The sequence below is a fragment of the Rhodamnia argentea genome, chromosome 2 (assembly GCF_020921035.1).
Source record: "Rhodamnia argentea isolate NSW1041297 chromosome 2, ASM2092103v1, whole genome shotgun sequence".
Classification (NCBI taxonomy): Eukaryota; Viridiplantae; Streptophyta; class Magnoliopsida; order Myrtales; family Myrtaceae; genus Rhodamnia; species Rhodamnia argentea.
In genome coordinates this window covers 27,622,016-27,639,817 of record NC_063151.1, presented here as the reverse complement: position 1 = coordinate 27,639,817, position 17,802 = coordinate 27,622,016, and the positions used below count along the sequence as shown (strand labels likewise).

Sequence of the window (17,802 nt, the reverse complement as noted above, 5' to 3'; positions counted from 1 at the left end):
TGCCTAGGCAGCTGACTGAGGATGCGGTACCGCTTGACATCTATCGTTTAGTTCAGTTAAATACTAAAATTTATCAACTGGGCAACTACCAACTTGCCACCGTCGTGCTCAACTCCAAGTGGTAGGCACAGGTGAAGTTCATGTGCCTCGCTCTTGTGGACACTGAATGAGACTCATCGTCTTTGCTGTGTAGAAATTTATCTAGTAAGTTCTTTTACAATGGGGTTCCTTCCCCTTGTGGAAGGAGCTTTGCCTAAAAATGCCAAATCATGTAAGAAAATATGACGAAGATACTTGTTAAGTATATTTATTCAGAATAATTTGATTTTTGAGATATTGTGCATTGAAAGCTGTAAAATTTTGTTAATTAATAGCTTGTTGAGTACCTTCAGGACATTCATTGACTAATTCATTAACACGATTGTCTAATAAACTCACCACATTGTAGAGATCCCTTATTTTAAACCTCAAACTCGGGATGCCAATGAAAGATTTCACAGTTACTTTGCTGCGAACCATGTAGAATGTAAGTGACACAATCTATCTTATAAAGTATAACATGTCGAAATAATTATTAATTCTCAAGGAATGGAGAAATAAATTTCACGTCATCCAAGAACAAGGTGACAAAGGGACTAAATGAATCAAATAGCCCGCCCAAAAGAAAGGACTGGAGAAAACATCCTAGCAGCTTGTAAAAATTACAAATTGAATTACTAGAACTATCCTCGTTCCTCGAAATTGTACTAATTGTATAATCGTGGGGACAACTGTAGAAACAATCAGATGAATATGGAACGAATGGCGTAGGTAATCCAGCTACAAAACCTCAAGCAATGGGCACACAATGAGATGACCACTGCCGAAAACCTGTTGTTCTGCTTAGTTCTTCCTGTTTGGTTCAAACACGTACTTGATCAGTGACTCCTTGATCGATAGCAAATCTGGAAACTCTTTCTTCAACTTAGCAGCGTCCATCTCGTTATTGCTTCGGGGGGCAACAATCACTTTCGCTTGCTCTTCCAATGTAAAGTTCTCCCACTTGAATTGGGGATCAATATACTTCTGGTACATCTCCAAGATCTCATTATGGCTCACGACTCCAGGATTTGTGAAGTTCCATATTCCCATCAGGTTCCGCTTTGCCATCTCAATTGAGATGGGAAGCAACTCATCCAAAACAGTCATACTATTTGGAATGTTAACCACCTTGTTGTAGCGCGAAATCTTGGTAATGAAATTGCGGGGGTTGTTGAGGTCAGAGGATATTGGCATACGGACTCTGAGCGTGCAAACGTTGTCGTACTCCTTCAAAAGCTCTTCAACCTGCTTTCGTAAGCAGAAACGATCAGTGCATCCATAAATGCAACATGGGCAATGGGCAAATTATATAAATTGGAAGTCAACTTACCATGGCCTTTGTCTTGGAATAGAAGGAGCCAGTAAAATTGGGCCTGTCTTCCTCCTTATAGCCAATGCCTGAGCCCTCTGGGTGTGCAGCATCATACTCAAATATACAGCCTGTAGCAAAATTCATCATCAAAAGCCCGTGCTCCCTACAGACATCCGCAAGAGTCAAGGTTCCAGCAACATTGGCACGGATCGTTTCAGTCTTATGGGATTCACACCAATCCACATTCGGCCTACCGGTTACACCAGCAGCATTAAAAACATGTGTGGGCTTGACATTCTGTATGTCTGCCACAAGCTGCGACCGGTACTCAAGACGCCCTTTTCCATACTCAAATGGGATTCCTTCATTGTCACATAGCCTCCCAAGAAGACCACCAATCCAACCGGTCTTACCATATATCAGGAACTTCAAGGATGGTTTCTTGGCTGAAGTTGCGTGTTTAGAAGGTGGAACCACCATCTTGGACTGATTAGGAGTCGTGGGGACATTTGGTGGGGATTCGCCTCCTTCAGAGTCATCAAAATGCCTTTCAATACCACCCGGCATCATCAGCATCCTTGGATGAGGGAGAAGCGCTCCAGAAACATCACCCCACCAATCAGGATTATTGATGTACCAATCCATAGTCTTCTTCAACCCCTCTTCCCACGTTGTCCGTTCTGACCAGCCTAAGATCTTCAGCTTCTGATCATCTAAAAAGTACCTCTGGTCATTAAATGGCCTATTTTCTACGAACTTAATGCTGGTTTCCGAGTCCATGGAGAAAAGTTTGCATATGTCCTTAGCCACATCAATGACTCTTCTTTCCTTCTTTGTGCCAATGTTGTAGACATGACCAACCTCACCCTTGTGAAGAATTAACTCAAAAGCCTCAGCGACATCCTCACAGTAGAGGTAACTACGGACATTGGATCCATCTCCATGAATGGGAAGAGGCTTCCCTCTCATAGCCAAAAGGACAAACTTTGGGATCAACTTTTCGGGAAATTGATTCGGCCCATAAACATTGTTCCCACGGGTCGTTATGACAGGTAACCCATATGACCTACCATATGCCATGACAAGCATCTCTGCTCCAGCCTTCGTCGCTGAATAAGGATTTGTAGGGAGGAGTTGAGATGCCTCATGATTTCCTACCACAGCATCCTCATCCGTTTCTCCATAAACTTCATCGGTGCTCACGTGGATGAATCTCCTGATCTGCCCTGTCACCTTACATGCTTCTAAGAGGACATGAGTGCCGTAAACATTATTCTTGGTGAACTCAAAGCTGTTGCCAAAGGAATTGTCGACATGTGTCTGAGCGGCAAAATGCATTATGGTGTCAATAGACTCCGTGATGAGAAGGTAGTTCACAAGGTCAGCACTTCCGATGTCTCCCTTCACGAACTTGAAGTTGGGGGATGATTGCGAAGGAATCAGGTTTTTCAGATTGGAACAATAATCGAGTTTGTCAAGTACTACTATCTTGTATTCGGGGTAATTACGAATGAGGCGGTTAGCAACATGGGATGCAATGAACCCAGCGGCCCCAGTAATGAGGATATTCTTCGGGGTATAATTAGCCATCACCACCTAGCAACCTCTGCAAATCAACCATCGCAAAAGTAATTCAGATCCCGGGTCAATTGAAAACAGAATGCAGATCACATATATTCTAAGACACAATCCATACATACTTGAGATCAAGAGGAAAGATTACATACTTCTCAATCAAAACAAAGAGGACAAGAAAATGTCACACCGGATACAACTAAAACCACAACCTCATGGATGAAAGCTCCCAAAATTTCCTCTTACGAGTCTAATTCTACTGAATGGACTCAATCATAAAGGCAAAATGACATGACCTCATCAAGTATTCACTTTTCAGTCTCCAGCAAATCAAGCAGATCAAATCACAAACAGATTTACGTGGGAAAATACAACCTTCACTCTCTGCCGCTTCCTCACCAGAAAAAAGCAAGACACACAACGAATTCAACGAGAAGATTTACCTGCACATTCAAAACGCGCCAACCAAAAGATACTCAAGGAAGGCAAAAAAAAAAAAGAGAGGAGAAAATACAGGATATCGACGAAATGAAAGCAGCCGAAGCAGACAAGCACGGAGAAAACTCGTACAGCACGAGATCTACCAAAAAAAGAACGACGGATACATCATTACATCGGACAACGAAAACACATCCAGAAGTAGATCGCATTGAGGCAACGCTATGAAATGTCGATGATCACTCACAGTCACGGATCAAGTTGAGATCGAGGTCCGATTGGACACAGCTCCAGACCCTCGTGAATTACAACGGAATTTTGAATCGAATCGAATTCGGACAACAACGAACGGAAGACGCGAAGACGGAGAGGCTTTCGGAGCGGACGCCAGAACGAGGAGATTTCCACGCTACTTATGCTGGACGCAGTCGCTTCGCGAGATGGCCAAGCGGAGCCACTGGATCGCGCGAAATCCCGATATCGCCCTCGGCGTCGAGCGAATTACGGGGGCGGTTGGTAGCGCAAGCGGCCGCGTTGTCGTTGACGTGTTTTCTCCCTGCTAATTGACAGGGGCACATTCGGCCACGGAAAATGTGTCGGCGAAAACGTGTAGGTTGAACGTTGAAAGAAAGAAAAAGGAAAGAAAATTCAAACGGTGTCGGACGAGAAAGAATAAGAATTTGGGAAAAATAAAAAAAATGGCTCGAAGTCCTCATATTTTCTCAAATAAGAGCCCCAAGTGAACACTATTCAAAAAAAGGGCCTGAAGTTCTCATGTTTTTTCAAATAAAAGCTCCAAGTGAACATTGTTTCAAATAAGGGCTTGAAATGACAATAAAATTTCAAAAAAGGACTCGATTTAAGGGTATTTTAGTCTTTTTACTTATTTAATTTTTTTTCTTTTTTATTATACTTTTTGTATCTATTTTCTTAGCAAAAAAAAAAAAAGAGAAAGTGGACATTCACAAACGGGAGGGGCACAAGCCGGCGGGGTCGTCGGCGCCTCGGTGAGGGCCGGCGACCCAAAGACCAAAGGCGAGGGCCAAAACCGAGAGAGGGTCGGGCCCTCTTCGGGATCTAGGTGAGGGCCGGTGGTCCCCACCCGGATCGGGGGTCGCCGGCCGTCGCCCCGGATTAGGCCGAGGTCGCCCGGTGACCCCCGATCTAGGCGGGGACTGTTGGCCCTCACCCGCATCCGGGAGAGGACCAAAGGACCTCACCTCTGACCGGAGGGGTCGCCGGCGACCCCGTCCGCCTTCGCCGCGCCCATCGACCCCCCACCGGCGGTGGGCCGACGGCCACAAGCGGGAGGGGCGGCCCTCTCGCTCGTGCGTGGCTTCTTTTTTTAATCGGGAAAAAGAAAAAAAAAATAAAAAAAAAATTAAAATGTGAAATGACGAAAACGACTTTCGGGCCGGATCCTTTTTTGAAACATTATGACCACTTCGAGCCTTTAATTGAAACGTCTTATGTCACTTTAAGCTCTTATTTGAAACATAGTTCACTTTGGGCCCTTATTTGAAAAACAAGAGGACTTCAGGTCCCTTTTTGGATTTTTCTCTAAGAATTTTGGCCATCATTGCATTCAATAATAACGTGCCACGTGGCTTGGGACTGGACATGGGGAGAAAAAAGGCCCGAATTGTTATTTCGAATTTGTTTTGGGCTTTAATAAGAAAAGATTAAGGCATGTGGTTGCTATTTTTTTTATTTTAAAAAGGAGGCATTTTATCATATCGCATGTATCATCAAGGTTAATAGACACGATCGTGTTACAGCATTAATCGAAATTGGTGCAGATCTTGCGTGATGCCTTTGCCTTGGATACCTCTGTTCATTCTTATTAGGTACAAAATCTAATGACTGGCTTTCCGCGGTCCCGATTCGAGAGTACAACCGCCTCATAAGGGCCTCTTGTCGAATAGAAATTGCATTGAGAATCGACCGCATTTATTTTATTTTATTTCATATCCAACTCTCCATGATTCCCAAAGTGATCGATGATCGGAAGAAGGCTTTGTCTTTCGATTCGTCAAACGAGAGGTATGCTAAGATGATTAGTAAGCAGAGCTCGCTCGATTTCGTGCACCTATTTCATCCCTTGAAGAGGATCAAAGTGGAGGAATTGCGTCTGTATTCCAATTCAAGGAATGTGAAATCGAAAGGACGATGCATGGAGTTGTCTATGTCAGCGGCAATGGGTAAACGATTCCTGTCAATCACACGACGTCCAACTTTGCCATTTTCTAGCCTCAAACATCAACCCCAAGCATTGGTTTTTTTTTTTTTTTTCCTTCTGTAAAAGTAACATTTTATTCAATTCAACAAAAATGCAGGAGTAATAACGTAGTTCAACTGTAAATCAAGATAAATCCTAGGCAATTTCAAACAAAACATGCTTCGGATAACAAGATGAATCATCATTGCAAAGCCTATTAGGGTTATCTAAAGGCCGATGGTCGGTTTATAAGTGTAAGCGAATGTTTTATATTTTGAGCTAGCTTTTGGGATGAGTGAGACTCAAAATCACCCAACATTAGCATGGTATGTAAGAGAGAGATTGTGTGTGTTATCCATCTCTTATGAAAGGGGCGATCTTGTTAGGTGAGTAAGCATCTCCTATTGAGAGGTTTGATTTCATACCGAGCAAATCTAAAATTATAGGCTCCGTTAGTTTCAGAAAATGTTTTAGGTTCACGGAAAATAAGGCTGCGCGTGGTAATCATTATGTTCCGTAAAACCGATTATGATTAAAATGACTTTTTTTTATTCTGTTCTGGGATGAGTTTTAGAGAATGAGAACGCGTTTGATAAGCGCCCAAAATTTCCATTCCCGTAATAGAAACGCGTTTGATAACCGCACAAAATTTCTATTTCGAAAAACTATTTCTCTTCCTAATTTTTGTTGTTTAAGTCAAATAACTATGTAGTTACTTTTTAAAATTTCATCCTAAATTGAAGAACGATTTCATAGTTTTGACTCGAGAACCAATGTTCATGGATTCTCTTTGTGTCTTGGAAACTCAAATGTAAGTGAGCAATCAGGATGGTTAGTTGTTGTGCTAGTTCCTCTTTGCATAGCCGGCTAATTACAATCGTGCCATTCAGTTATACGAAGAAACATAATCATAATTAGACAGAATCTGTAAGATTATGATGTGCATGGACCGAACAAAACATTCCGAATTTGTTGGTATTCTCTAACCTAAGCTATCCAGTATCCTCTTAAAATATCTGATCTCAACTTTCCTATGCAAACCTGGGAACATTCCTTTTATGGGTTGCCGTTAGTTTTAGACCCCTCAAAGTGAGAGCAAATTGCCAGCGGTGCTAGCGGGTCTTTAATTCGAAATGACTTGAATTCCAAATGAATCAAATCTCCCCAAATAGGATTCGAACCTACGATCGGTTAGTTAACAACCAATTAAATTTTTAAATAGTGCAATCAAATTAATAAAATTTATTAAATTTGTCCAATCGAATCGAACGTATCACTAACTCCGTCCAATCTGAGTTAAAACAAAAATAAAAACGTTGACATTGTTTTTTTAATCATTTTCACATATAGAGAGGCGCCGATTTTTTTGTCATTACAGTCATTTTCGAAATTTTTTTTTGAAAAGATCTTTTCGAAAGAAGGAAGGCTAAAAAGCACGATAGAGTCCGAAAATTGGAGAAAGAAAAACACAACTACCGACTGAGGCCCAAATAGGCATGGTTGGGTTCAAAGGGTTGTGCCGCCTCCCGCTACTTAGCATGGCGAGGGTCGGTGGCCTTCAGCTTGAGCCCTTGATGCACGCAGGCAAGGGATCTCCCGGTTGCTTGCTAGCTCCATCAATCCAGTGAGTCTCGGCGAAAAATCCAGAGAATCGGTTTTTTTCGGGTTGTCGAATGGCACGTATTTGGACAAATAAAGCCGATTCAAGAGGGAACCCACCTGAATTCGCGAGTGCAAATCAACTTCAGATGCGCTCATGACGAATCTACGAGAAAACATTGGATGGTTGCGTGGAAAAAAGACGAAAACTTTTGGCATTATTCACAGGGATCCTCACATAAAGCAAGGTTTTGCATAAGGAAGGAAATATTTGTATTGAAAAATTTTTAGATGGTCGAGCATTCGCAAGGACCCTCGCAAGATGCAAGGTTTTACTTGAGTTTTTAGATGGTCTATCCAAATAGCCTTGGCCAAATCCAGAGGGTCGTTTTAATTGAGGAAGTCGCGTAGGACTTGAGAGATAAGCCAATCCTCGTGTAATGGGAGGCGAGTGGCGCCACTGCCACCACCATCGTGCGAGCAGGCAAAGGCCAACGGCCCTCGCGGTGGCCGGACAATGGTCACGAGCCCTCACCGACACTCCTCGGAGGTCGACACTCTCGTTAGCCATGTCAGGGTGGCTGCGCTGCCATCTTCAACACTCAGACCCTCCTGTCTCTCTCTCTCTCTCTCTCTCTAAGTTTTTGTTTTTTTGTTTTTAATCTTTGGGCACGTTCTTTTTAGTTTTTTAGTATTAGTCTAAAAAATTGGCTTTTTTTTTTTAATCTTTTTGTAACTTTTTCAGATTTTTTTTTTCTGATTGAAGCAACATAAAATTAAAAGCCATCCGTCTTAAAATGCATTAAGAAGTATCGGTATGTCCGAAGCGATCTCTTTCTTTAGAAAGTAATAAAAAGAGTGTCACATTGGTATTTTCTGTTACTCAAATCGAACGAAATTAACGAAGGTACTCGATCCATTAAATTGATAAATTTTTATAACTTGATCGTACTATTTAAAACTTTAAAAGCTCGATTGTGCTTTCGCGATAAATTGTAAGAAAATTTTCAAAAAAGGGCCAAAAGCGCATTCATTTTCTTAAAAAAAGGGCTCAGAGTGGATATTATTATAAATAAGGGCCTGAAGTGTCCAACTTTGATTCAAAAGAGAGGGCCTCAGTTCGCCGGTGGTGAGTATGTAATATCTCCGGCGATTGGAACAAGGGCATTTTTGTCCCAAAAAAAATTGAATTGGAAAAAGCCAAAACTTCCAAAACCCAGGTTCTCTCCTTCCCTTCTCCAACCCCGCGTTCATCCGCGAACAGTGAGCTGGCCGTGTGCGGACGAGCCCAGGGGAATAGAGGGAGTAATCTCTGTTTCGGTACAGTGATAATTGAACCTGATATCAAGATTTGTCCGCGAGATCTCTCAAGAATTCTTCCTATTCAGTGTTTCTAGTCTCGTCAACCTCCCTATCGAGACTTTGAGAGATTTAAGCTTCCCTGAACGAGGGCCGCATTTCCTCCGGCGCTTCTCCTCGTAGCTCTTCTTTATCAGAATTGTCTCCGGAAGAACGAGGCCTTTGTGGATGTCCAGCTCCATGTCATTTTGTATTTTGCACCTTAGAGGATGACGCGTCTGGGTCATATCTTGAGCCACCAATATTAACCTCAGACGAAACCAACTCCACATCTAACACAACATGCTCGACGAGTTATTGCTCTTGAAATCATGAGGCACTAGTTTCTTGTCGCCGTGACGCCTTTGCCGGAGCAACTTTACCAATATATTCAACAAACTTCACACCATGGCTGCGACTGGCAAAGAAAAAGCCAGTCCCTTGATCCATCGGCTTGATTTTTATGGCATGAGCTGCAGCGTCGGGCTTGAGTATCAGTTGCCCCAGCTAAAAAGAATGTCCTCCTGTGGGAAACATGCTGCCTTAATGGAACAGCAGTAGCTAGACAAAATTTAGCTGAACGCATTCGAGCGAAACTTAACTGATCTATGGAGTACCGACCAATTCCTCATGCACATTTTGAAAGGCCCGAATATTTTGTAAGAAGAGGATCCGAAGCTATCGATCCTCCATCGAGCAAGTCGCACAGTGTCTCCACCTTCGAATAGGCCATGGTTGGGTTGGTGGTCGGAGCTTTCTTCGCTGTTGCAGAGCCGCTGTCTGGTTGCACATCGCCGGCACCACCGGTCCTCGGCTGAATCACGCAGGCAACACGGAAGACACAATCAAAACAATTTTCGAATTGGGGCGAAGGCTTTTCGTGAACCCCACGAGGAGAAATCTTTTAGTTTCTTTCAAAATGCCTCACCTTTGAAGGTCACTGTCGCCACCGCTTGGTCGCAGGCCCCAGTGTAATCATTGCCACCGCCGCCCCGGCCGCATATGGCCAGCTCCTTGTTCGTGGATGAACGCTGGTTGGAGAAGCGAAGAAGAGAAACTGGATTTTGGCCTTTTCTAATTCAAATTTTTTTTTTACAAAAATGCTCTTGTTCCAATCGCCGGAAATATTAAATACTCACCACCGGCGAATTGAGGCCCTCTTTTGAAATAAAGTTAGGCACTTTAGACCCTTATTTGAAACAAGATCCATTCCGAATTATTTTTCGAGAAAATAAATGCACTTCGGGCTATCTTTTGAAATTTTTCCTAAATTTTATGACTTTTAATGTACTTGTCCAAAACTTAGAAGTAAAAAAACTCACACATTACTACTCCATTTGCAAAGATCGTGAACCTAGAAAATCTCAGTCGGCGGGCTTTTCTTCGATAGGCAACACCAATAATCAGCCTAAAGTACAAAGCATCGTTATTTACCCTTTTTTTTTTTCCTTATAACTCAGGGCCCATGCATGAAGACCATTCGATGATCTATGAAATACTTTACAAGTCTCGTGAATTGATCTAAAGCAAAAGGCAGCATCACCGACCACAGCACAAGGACACCGCTTCGCGACATGCACTACCACCCGCTCGTTCGGGCAACGAATGCTGCCTCGTCCTCCCACTCCTTTTCTTCTCTACTCTCTCTCTCTCAATCCAACTCGCCTTGCCGCCGGTGAGCCGACACCAAAAGACGAGGCACCAACGAGCACGGATCCGAGCTTCAAGCGACGAAGATGAAGAGAAATTAATTAAGAAGGCACGTGCAGTGTAGGCGGCGATTTCGTTTCGTGAATGCCAATTTCTCTGGAGTTAGGGGGACTGCCGGGCCGTGAACTCAACGGGATAGCAGCCCAAACGTCCAAAATTTGACCACCATACTATCGGGAATTAAATGAATCTCTCGGGCAATTAGGGCGGGCATGCCAATGAATCGTGTGGATGGACCAATTATTCACAGGTAGGGACAGTAGGTCCTCTGTTTGTCACATCCTTCCTTCCTCCATCTACGGTTGTCAAATAGATGGATCAAGTCAAAATTAAATCGGATCGCATATGATCTCATCCATACGACTTATTTAATTCGTTTTGACCCATTTTCATATTATATAATATAGTGATTCATACCAAATTCAACCCATACCCGATCCGATCTATATTGTTAAAGCACTTCATTATTAAAATCTAGTTTAGAGAAAATTATTTCATATACATTTTTAAAGATATATATATATATATATAAATTTTTTAGATTTTTTAGCTAATTTATTTATGACCCATTTAAAACCTATTAAATTTTTAAATAACCCATTTATGACCCATCGCCATAAAAGATGAGTCAAATATGAATTCTAGATCCATTTTGCCACTTCTACTCCCTCCCAACTTTAGGGGCCAGCAAACTGGATCGAATGGTCCCGGATCGGACCCGCCGGGTTGGTCCCGTCCTTAAGGGGAGCGGTTCGATCCCCGGTTCCATGGTGGATGGGATCGAACCGCACCGCCCAAAAAATATATATAATTTTCGATTATAAAAAGAATTAGAAAATTTTGAAGAACTAATCAATCTAATTTTCCCATCTTCCGTTCAACACTCACTCCGCACCTCTCACTTGACGCTCGCATCTCGCCTTCGCAACACGACCTTTGATTATATTTGTCGATATGCGATCTCCGATCGTGTTTTGTCTTGACTCAATCTATGTTTTATCTTGACTATATTATGCAAATCCATTATTTTGTTCGCACTTGAATTTAGTGAATTACAAGTGTAATCCCACTTTGAGTTTGATTTTTTCCAACTTGAGGAGAATGATGCAAGAGCATAATTCCGTTTCAGTTGTTTTAAGTGTTTTTCTTCCCGATTTAATCTTTTTTCATTATTTTAGGATTATAAATACTCGTGTGATGGTTGTATGATTGTCATCTGCATGTTTTATTAGGTTGGATGATTGAGATTATAAATTGTTAGTTTGGATCCAAAGGTTAGATTTATATAAGTATTTGGTATTAGCGGTCCCACCAAGACCGGACAGGATCGCCGATCCCCGATCTCAAAAAATTGGAGATTGGGACTACCGATCCTGTCCTAGGTTCCAAACCGGTTCCCAATCCGGTCCTCGATTTTATATGGGAACCAAACCTATTCGGACCATGCACACCCTTACCTAGGCCAAGAGATTGATAGCAAGATTTCGAATCAACTTATTAGTCTTATGGTGAATCGGGAATTGGACCGGTTCGGATCATGCACACTCCTACCTAACTCTATGTTCTTATGATGAATTGGGAATTGGACCGGTTCGGATCATGCACACTCTTACCTAACTCTACTCAAATGGGCATTTACGAAAACGACCATACCCCTCTAAGCCCTCTTCAATATCTCTGCACCCTCCATTGGCATCGGTCAGACCACTCACATCACCACCGACTTTTCGTACCCCGCGAGGCTCCTCTGTCTTCCGAGTTTCTAGGCTTTTGTTTCCGTTTCTGACGGGCTTTTTTTTTCCGAAAAGGCGTTTTCCACAACCCCCCCCGGTTATTCTTATGTCATACATTTGGACGAGACAATATCCATTTATTAACACAAACCTTAAATGTCAATAGTCAAATAAGAAGCTTTTTCGATCAAAAAGAAGAAGAAGAAGAAGCTTTTTCTCTGCAAATTGGAATAAATAGTTAGTCGCCTTTTGTATCACGATTAGCGTTTTAGGAGTACGCAATCTAATCATAAGATCTACCGTTACGTCATTTGGTCTTTTCACATTTTAATTGGGTCAAGTCTGTACTCCGGACGCATTTTCGCATGTTCCAATTCAAGAGCTTCAAGATTTTAGGACTCCCCCGTGACTTTGTGAACGAGAAAGTTGTCCCACGCGCCTTATCAGCCATTCAAGCCATGCCTTGTCAACGTCATTGTTGGATTGTGTGTCTTATCAACCATTCAATCTAGAGCTCATCGCATTGGAGACAAAATTACCTCATCAGCTTTAAATTTATATTGTACTATGCTAATTTGATCATAATTTTTTTTTAATTTCACATTTGCTATAAAATTCCAATGTAGTCATCTCCACTAATTTTGACAAACAATCATTGATGTGTTGGTTCGATCATCGACGACTGTCCCGCGTGGCACATCATCACGTCGACAATTTCAAGCATTAATTGATTAAATGATTACATTGAAATTTCGAGCAAATATTTAGGATTAAATTGACAGAAATTAAAAAATTCAAAATTAAGCCATCATGTGTACAATAAGTCCGGGAAACATTTTTTTTTTTTGGTCGGACGATAAGTTAGGGATTGATAGGCCAATTCTCTATCCAATTTTTTTTTTGTCAGAATGAAATTTTCATTTCACTTAAAAAAAAGGGTACATAACATCATGATAAAATCAATCACAAAGCGTTACAATCAAGTGTAAATTTGTAAAATAGATCAATTTGATACTAGCTGCAGCAACTTCCTCCTTCTATAAGAACAGATTTGTCATACTATCATAGCATGTTGAGCGGTTGATCATCGGATTGGATTGGAGTACCGCAAATTCGAAATGATTTTGCTCGACGCAACCGGAGATGCTTTAGCCACAAGCCTACAACCCAGCCCAGCCTTTTTTCACGGATCTTGAGCTGTCATTTGCTGTACGGACCACGTGCGAGCGAGCGAGAGCGCGCGATAACCCGCTCAACTACTTTTTGCATGGAGTTTTTTTCTCCCTTCGTCTCAAACAGACAGCTGCGTGCACGTGCAGTATGTAAGACGTGAAAAACAATCCCGACAGCCTAAAACGTCGAACGTTTGACTGTCCTAATTTCTTCCGACGGCACGCGAATCGCAGCAGACCAATCCACTTAATTTAACGGGAGCAAGCAACCATTAATTTTCAGCTTCTTTTCAAAGGAATAGGACTCGTTCGACCACAGCCTTTGGCAATCGGAGGAAGTCGACGCGTCACGGACTGTGCTAAATTAGCTTGGACATTCGAGTGATCAAGCCCCACTGAAGACTTCGATTGATCAAGCTTTGCTAAATTGAGCGGGCCAGTCCCGACAGCCCGAAACTCCGAACATTCCCCGTTTCAGTTTATCGCATCACTTCTTTGAAGCAAGATTCTCGAGTGCGACATCGTTTCGCATCCCTCTCTCCCCCTCTCTGATTGGTGCTTGTTTTCTTCTCCCGGGCGTGAACATGAAATGGACAAAGCTCTTATTTTTCTAGAAGGCACACTCTGTAATTCTAACAACTGCTTTGTATATTGCCATCTCCACCATTAGGGGAGACACTCTGATTCTGAAAGAGGGAAACCCGCGGTTCGAGCGCCGAGTCTGACTGAAAGAATCGAAGGGCCGAGATTCATTAAAGAAAGAAAGAAAGAGAGAGATGAGTGGCCAGAAAAGGACTCTGGCCGTCCCTTGTCCTGTATCTGAAGACGATGTCGACTCCTCATTTGCAGGAGATATCAACATCTCTTTGTGGCGCTGACAGTGCGTTGATGATGCCTACCGGTCCAACGGCGCTGTTCACGATAAGCCCGGTACCTATATTTTATGCTATGTAGTAGTTAATAGTTATTTCTTGGGGATTCAGGACGGCTTTGAAATGGCAAGTGGTCAATGGATATCCCTTTCTTTCTGTAGCACGGATGCTGCTTTCTCACACTTTCTAAAACGTGAAAAACGATACCGAAAGCTACAGGAGGATTTCAACGCGTGCGAGCGAGCGAGCGACAGAGAGGGGTGTTTATGAGCAGCAGAAGAAAACTGAAGGAGACAAATAACTGTGGCCTTTTGGAGCAGCAGTGAGCTGATTTGGTGGTGATTGAGAGCGAAAGTTGAGTTGAATTGAGGGCTTGATGATTGATTTGTATTCCCTTTCAGTTTCGGTCTCCACCATTTGCAAAGATGCAGCTGGAGCAGCAGGTTCTCTCTCTCTCTCTCTCTCTCTCTCTCTCTCTGTTTTGATGCTTTCATAAGTGAACGTCCAGAATATGTCGTTGCCTTGGCTTCTTGCTTTCTATTTCTGTGCAATGACCTCGTAGGGTCAACTGAAGGATTTCCATTGCACAAGTCCTGTTTTTTTCCCACCCCATGATTTGTTAGAACGATTGTATCTTCTTGGTATGTGAACTTTGCCTTGCAAAGAACGTTTCGAGTTCATCAGAGCAGGGGTCTTACAATACTGGTTTTCGGCCATGGAAATCGATGTTTTTGATCAAGCACGAAATTGAACAGAGGGTTTGGGAATTCTAGTACAGTAACGCTCTGGAATTGTACTTTCAGTTTGATCGCATTTCATTGGAAAACTATCTAATGCCATTCAGCTGAATAGTTGCACAATCAATCAGAAGAAGATACTTATTGCTTTCCATGTAAAAGAATGGGAAAGGATCCCCCTGAGGTATGTGGAATCTGGAAAGTGCTTTGTGAAATGGGCTGTGACTAAATGCGGTAATGATTCACTGATGACACTTGAGTTTTAGCTTATCCAAAGAAGTAAAGGAAAGAGAAAATCACAGTTGAGCTTTGAAAGAACGAGAATCTCAACCGAGCCCAAAAGTTGCTTTGTTCGAATCCAGAAGCAAACGTTAGTTTCACTGTGGAGAAATTTGTCAAAACGCGATGGTAGTTTCCTATTACAGACGTGAATTTGAATCGAGAGATTATGCCTCAGTAGTATCTTTCGATGTCGAACCGTGTTAAGGCTTGGTGCCTTGCGATTCCCTGAGACTGAGAGATAAAGAGAACTTAAATTTAAGGTATAATTCATCATAAGTTAGTGAAGTTTTAGTACTATGGTCGCTAGCAGAGTTTTGGGAATGATTGCAGTAGCTCTGTGGAAATGTACCAAAACCTGGTTTGATGGCCTATTTGCAATCTAGACCTCATGAGATATAGGGAAGTCCAGAATCAGGCGTGCCGTTGCTGTTAGTATAGGCGAATTTGCAAAGGTCTTGTCTTTCGTCACTGGGATCTCTTTTCTGAAAATTAACTGTGTCGGGGACTAAAGGTTTTGATGTTTGACCCTGATATTGTCTGTTGCAGGTAACATTTTCGCTATTGGCGTATTTGTATCACCTATGTAAGTTGCAATTCGTGCGCTTCATTTCGATTTACATTATACGAAGATATTTCTTACTGAATTTCATTTGAAATTACCAGACCGACATTTAGAAGAATCGTCAGAAACCAGTCAACGGAGCAGTTCTCTGGGTTGCCTTATATATATGCTCTCTTGAACTGCTTGCTTTGCACATGGTATGGCACACCGCTGATATCGAGCGACAACATGCTGGTCATGACAGTGAACTCCGCGGGTGCACTTTTTCAGTTGGCATACATAGTTCTCTATGTGACATATGCGGATAAACAGAAAAAGGTTGCTGGCCCCTTCACATCTGAATTTTTTGTGATTCAGATACTTTGGCAGCAGATTTTAGCAGTCATAACTTTTGATTTAAGCTGTCATTTGTGTTGCATTTAAATGCTTTTAAGCAGGTGATGATGTTGGGATTTCTTTCGGCGGTTCTTGTTATTTTTGCCATTGTAGTAATTGGGAGCTTACAAATAGTGGACGATGACCTGCGGAGGGACGTTGTCGGGATTATAAGTGGTGTCTCCCTTATTTCTATGCTTGCTTCCCCATTGCTTATAATTGTAAGAAACGGTGACAAGTTCACCACCCTTCCGTATTATCAACTACCTCAGGCATGAAGTGTTGAGAGATGATGGGTATCTAAATTTTCTATATTCAGAATTTGGTGATCCGGACGAAGAGCGTTGAATTCATGCCGTTTTATCTCTCTCTTTCCATGTTCCTCATGAGCGCGTCGTTTTTCCTATATGGGATTTTCAACAATGACATCTTCATTTATGTGAGTTTTTTCTTGAACTCTAGAAACCAAACTGCAATTCATTCCGCACGTGTTTTTAATGCATCTGGCATGTAATCTTTTTCTCCCTCATTTCAGGTCCCAAACGGTATTGGAACGATTTTGGGGATCACCCAATTGGTGTTGTATTGTTACTATAAGCGCACTGACAGTGAAAGCTCAAGAGAACCATTGATAGAATCATATGCAGAGACGGTATAGTGGCCAGTGAAGGTGCATAATAAGTTGGAATTTCTTTCTAAAGTTCATTTATATCGATGACCTTTGGCAAGCAGAACCGTTTCGTGATTGATTCAACATTGTCTACTGTGTAGCCATTCTTCGTGTTCACCATACTCTTCTGTAAATCACAAACAGTTCGAAGGAATAAACAGCATTTGCAGTTTTTTGTGAGTAAAGAGCCCGAATTTCCCCAAAAGTAAACTTTTACAAGTTTGTTCTTGCATTAGCGGGCGTGATGCCTTGAGTCGGGTAGAACTCTTTAAAGTCATTTCAAAATTCTTAAAGTGCTGAATGAGTGCCAGCCATTCTCGTCGGTCGCATCTTCCACATAGTTCTTTCCCATCTCGTCTGCTGCATATGTTGTTACAGAAGCTCTCTTATGAGGAGAACCATCACTAGCGTGCTGCTGAGATAATCTGATCCGCTGGGCACGGCGCTAATCTCCCTTGTTAGGAAGTTAAAGTTTTAGTCGTGATGCTTCGCTTCTTTTATCTATTTTTAGCCGACCATGCTTAAGTGGGATAAGGGTGCTCGTCGTCTTTGTCGTCGTCGTGGTTTATCATCCAATGAAACCATGAATCTCGAGAAGCATGTGAAGTAAAAGGGAGATGGAATTCGTTTGCTGGCAGGGAATAATATGCTTGTTGGCTGGAGATCATCCAGCCAACAAGGGAGATGGAACCATGAATCTCGAGAAGCATGTGAAGTAAAAGGGAGATGGAATTCGTTTGCCGGCAGGGAATAATATGCTTGTTGGCTGGAGATCATCCACACTTCACAGCACTATTTTCTAACCTGTTTGCAAGGATGCTTCATTGACAAGTTCAAAAGGTTGGTCTGAAGCTAAGATTAGAGTCTGCCATTTCCAGGGGATTTACATTCCCTGTCGGTAATACACAAGGCTCAGGAATTAGATTCCTCGTTTGTTCCGGCAACTCTTGAACGCCTAGGAGCATCTACAGCAACCCAAGTGAGAACTTATCAGAATTGGATGGACCCTACTGGACTGTACTTACGTTGCAGTCGTCTCTTGCACACGGACTCGACGAACGATTCGCTTGTTCGGATTCAGAAAGGGAACGCGACAAACAGGCAATGTGGCAATGAAGAAGGAACTCC

General features: G+C 42.3%; 2 protein-coding genes across 6 annotated transcripts; one reads left to right on the top strand and one right to left on the bottom strand.

Moving 5' to 3' along the window:
* Nucleotides 1–560: 560 nt before the first annotated feature.
* LOC115737275 (trifunctional UDP-glucose 4,6-dehydratase/UDP-4-keto-6-deoxy-D-glucose 3,5-epimerase/UDP-4-keto-L-rhamnose-reductase RHM1) lies at nucleotides 561–3,972 on the bottom strand. Of its 2 annotated transcripts, XM_048274233.1 has the most exons (4): nucleotides 3,654–3,972; nucleotides 3,181–3,411; nucleotides 1,412–2,999; nucleotides 561–1,326 (listed from the first exon to the last, which is right to left on the bottom strand). In XM_048274233.1, the coding sequence occupies exons 3-4, from the start codon at nucleotides 2,981–2,983 to the stop codon at nucleotides 883–885; spliced, it is 2,016 nt and encodes a 671-aa protein (XP_048130190.1). In that variant the 5' UTR covers nucleotides 2,984–2,999; nucleotides 3,181–3,411; nucleotides 3,654–3,972; the 3' UTR covers nucleotides 561–882. The 2 variants fall into 2 exon arrangements, with proteins under 2 accessions (XP_048130190.1, XP_030525174.1); XM_030669314.2 differs by lacking the exon at nucleotides 3,181–3,411 and having other exon boundaries at nucleotides 3,654–3,971.
* A 9,449-nt stretch (nucleotides 3,973–13,421) lies between these two features.
* On the top strand, nucleotides 13,422–17,341 carry LOC115737592 (bidirectional sugar transporter SWEET2). Of its 4 annotated transcripts, none has more exons than XM_048274242.1 (8): nucleotides 13,422–13,647; nucleotides 13,970–14,491; nucleotides 15,614–15,650; nucleotides 15,731–15,947; nucleotides 16,067–16,225; nucleotides 16,324–16,443; nucleotides 16,540–16,674; nucleotides 17,053–17,341. In XM_048274242.1, the coding sequence occupies exons 2-7, from the start codon at nucleotides 14,425–14,427 to the stop codon at nucleotides 16,660–16,662; spliced, it is 723 nt and encodes a 240-aa protein (XP_048130199.1). In that variant the 5' UTR covers nucleotides 13,422–13,647; nucleotides 13,970–14,424; the 3' UTR covers nucleotides 16,663–16,674; nucleotides 17,053–17,341. The 4 variants fall into 4 exon arrangements, with proteins under 4 accessions (XP_048130199.1, XP_048130198.1, XP_048130197.1 ...); XM_048274241.1 differs by lacking the exon at nucleotides 17,053–17,341 and having other exon boundaries at nucleotides 13,423–13,647; nucleotides 13,970–14,106; nucleotides 14,268–14,491; nucleotides 16,540–16,859; XM_048274240.1 differs by lacking the exon at nucleotides 17,053–17,341 and having other exon boundaries at nucleotides 13,423–13,647; nucleotides 13,970–14,106; nucleotides 14,262–14,491; nucleotides 16,540–16,859.
* The last annotated feature ends 461 nt before the right edge of the window (nucleotides 17,342–17,802 follow it).

What these genes read in the sequence shown, in the direction of transcription:
- LOC115737275 (XM_048274233.1), bottom strand. Translation starts at nt 2,983, where the DNA reads ATGGCTAATTATACCCCGAAGAATATCCTCATTACTGGGGCCGCTGGG. An exon ending in ATTCCAAGACAAAGGCCATG is followed by an intron (nt 1,327 to 1,411) that starts GTAAGTTGACTT and finishes TTACGAAAGCAG; the next exon opens with GTTGAAGAGCTTTTGAAGGA.
- LOC115737592 (XM_048274242.1), top strand. Translation starts at nt 14,425, where the DNA reads ATGATTGATTTGTATTCCCTTTCAGTTTCGGTCTCCACCATTTGCAAA. An exon ending in AGATGCAGCTGGAGCAGCAG is followed by an intron (nt 14,492 to 15,613) that starts GTTCTCTCTCTC and finishes TGTCTGTTGCAG; the next exon opens with GTAACATTTTCGCTATTGGC. An exon ending in GGCGTATTTGTATCACCTAT is followed by an intron (nt 15,651 to 15,730) that starts GTAAGTTGCAAT and finishes TGAAATTACCAG; the next exon opens with ACCGACATTTAGAAGAATCG.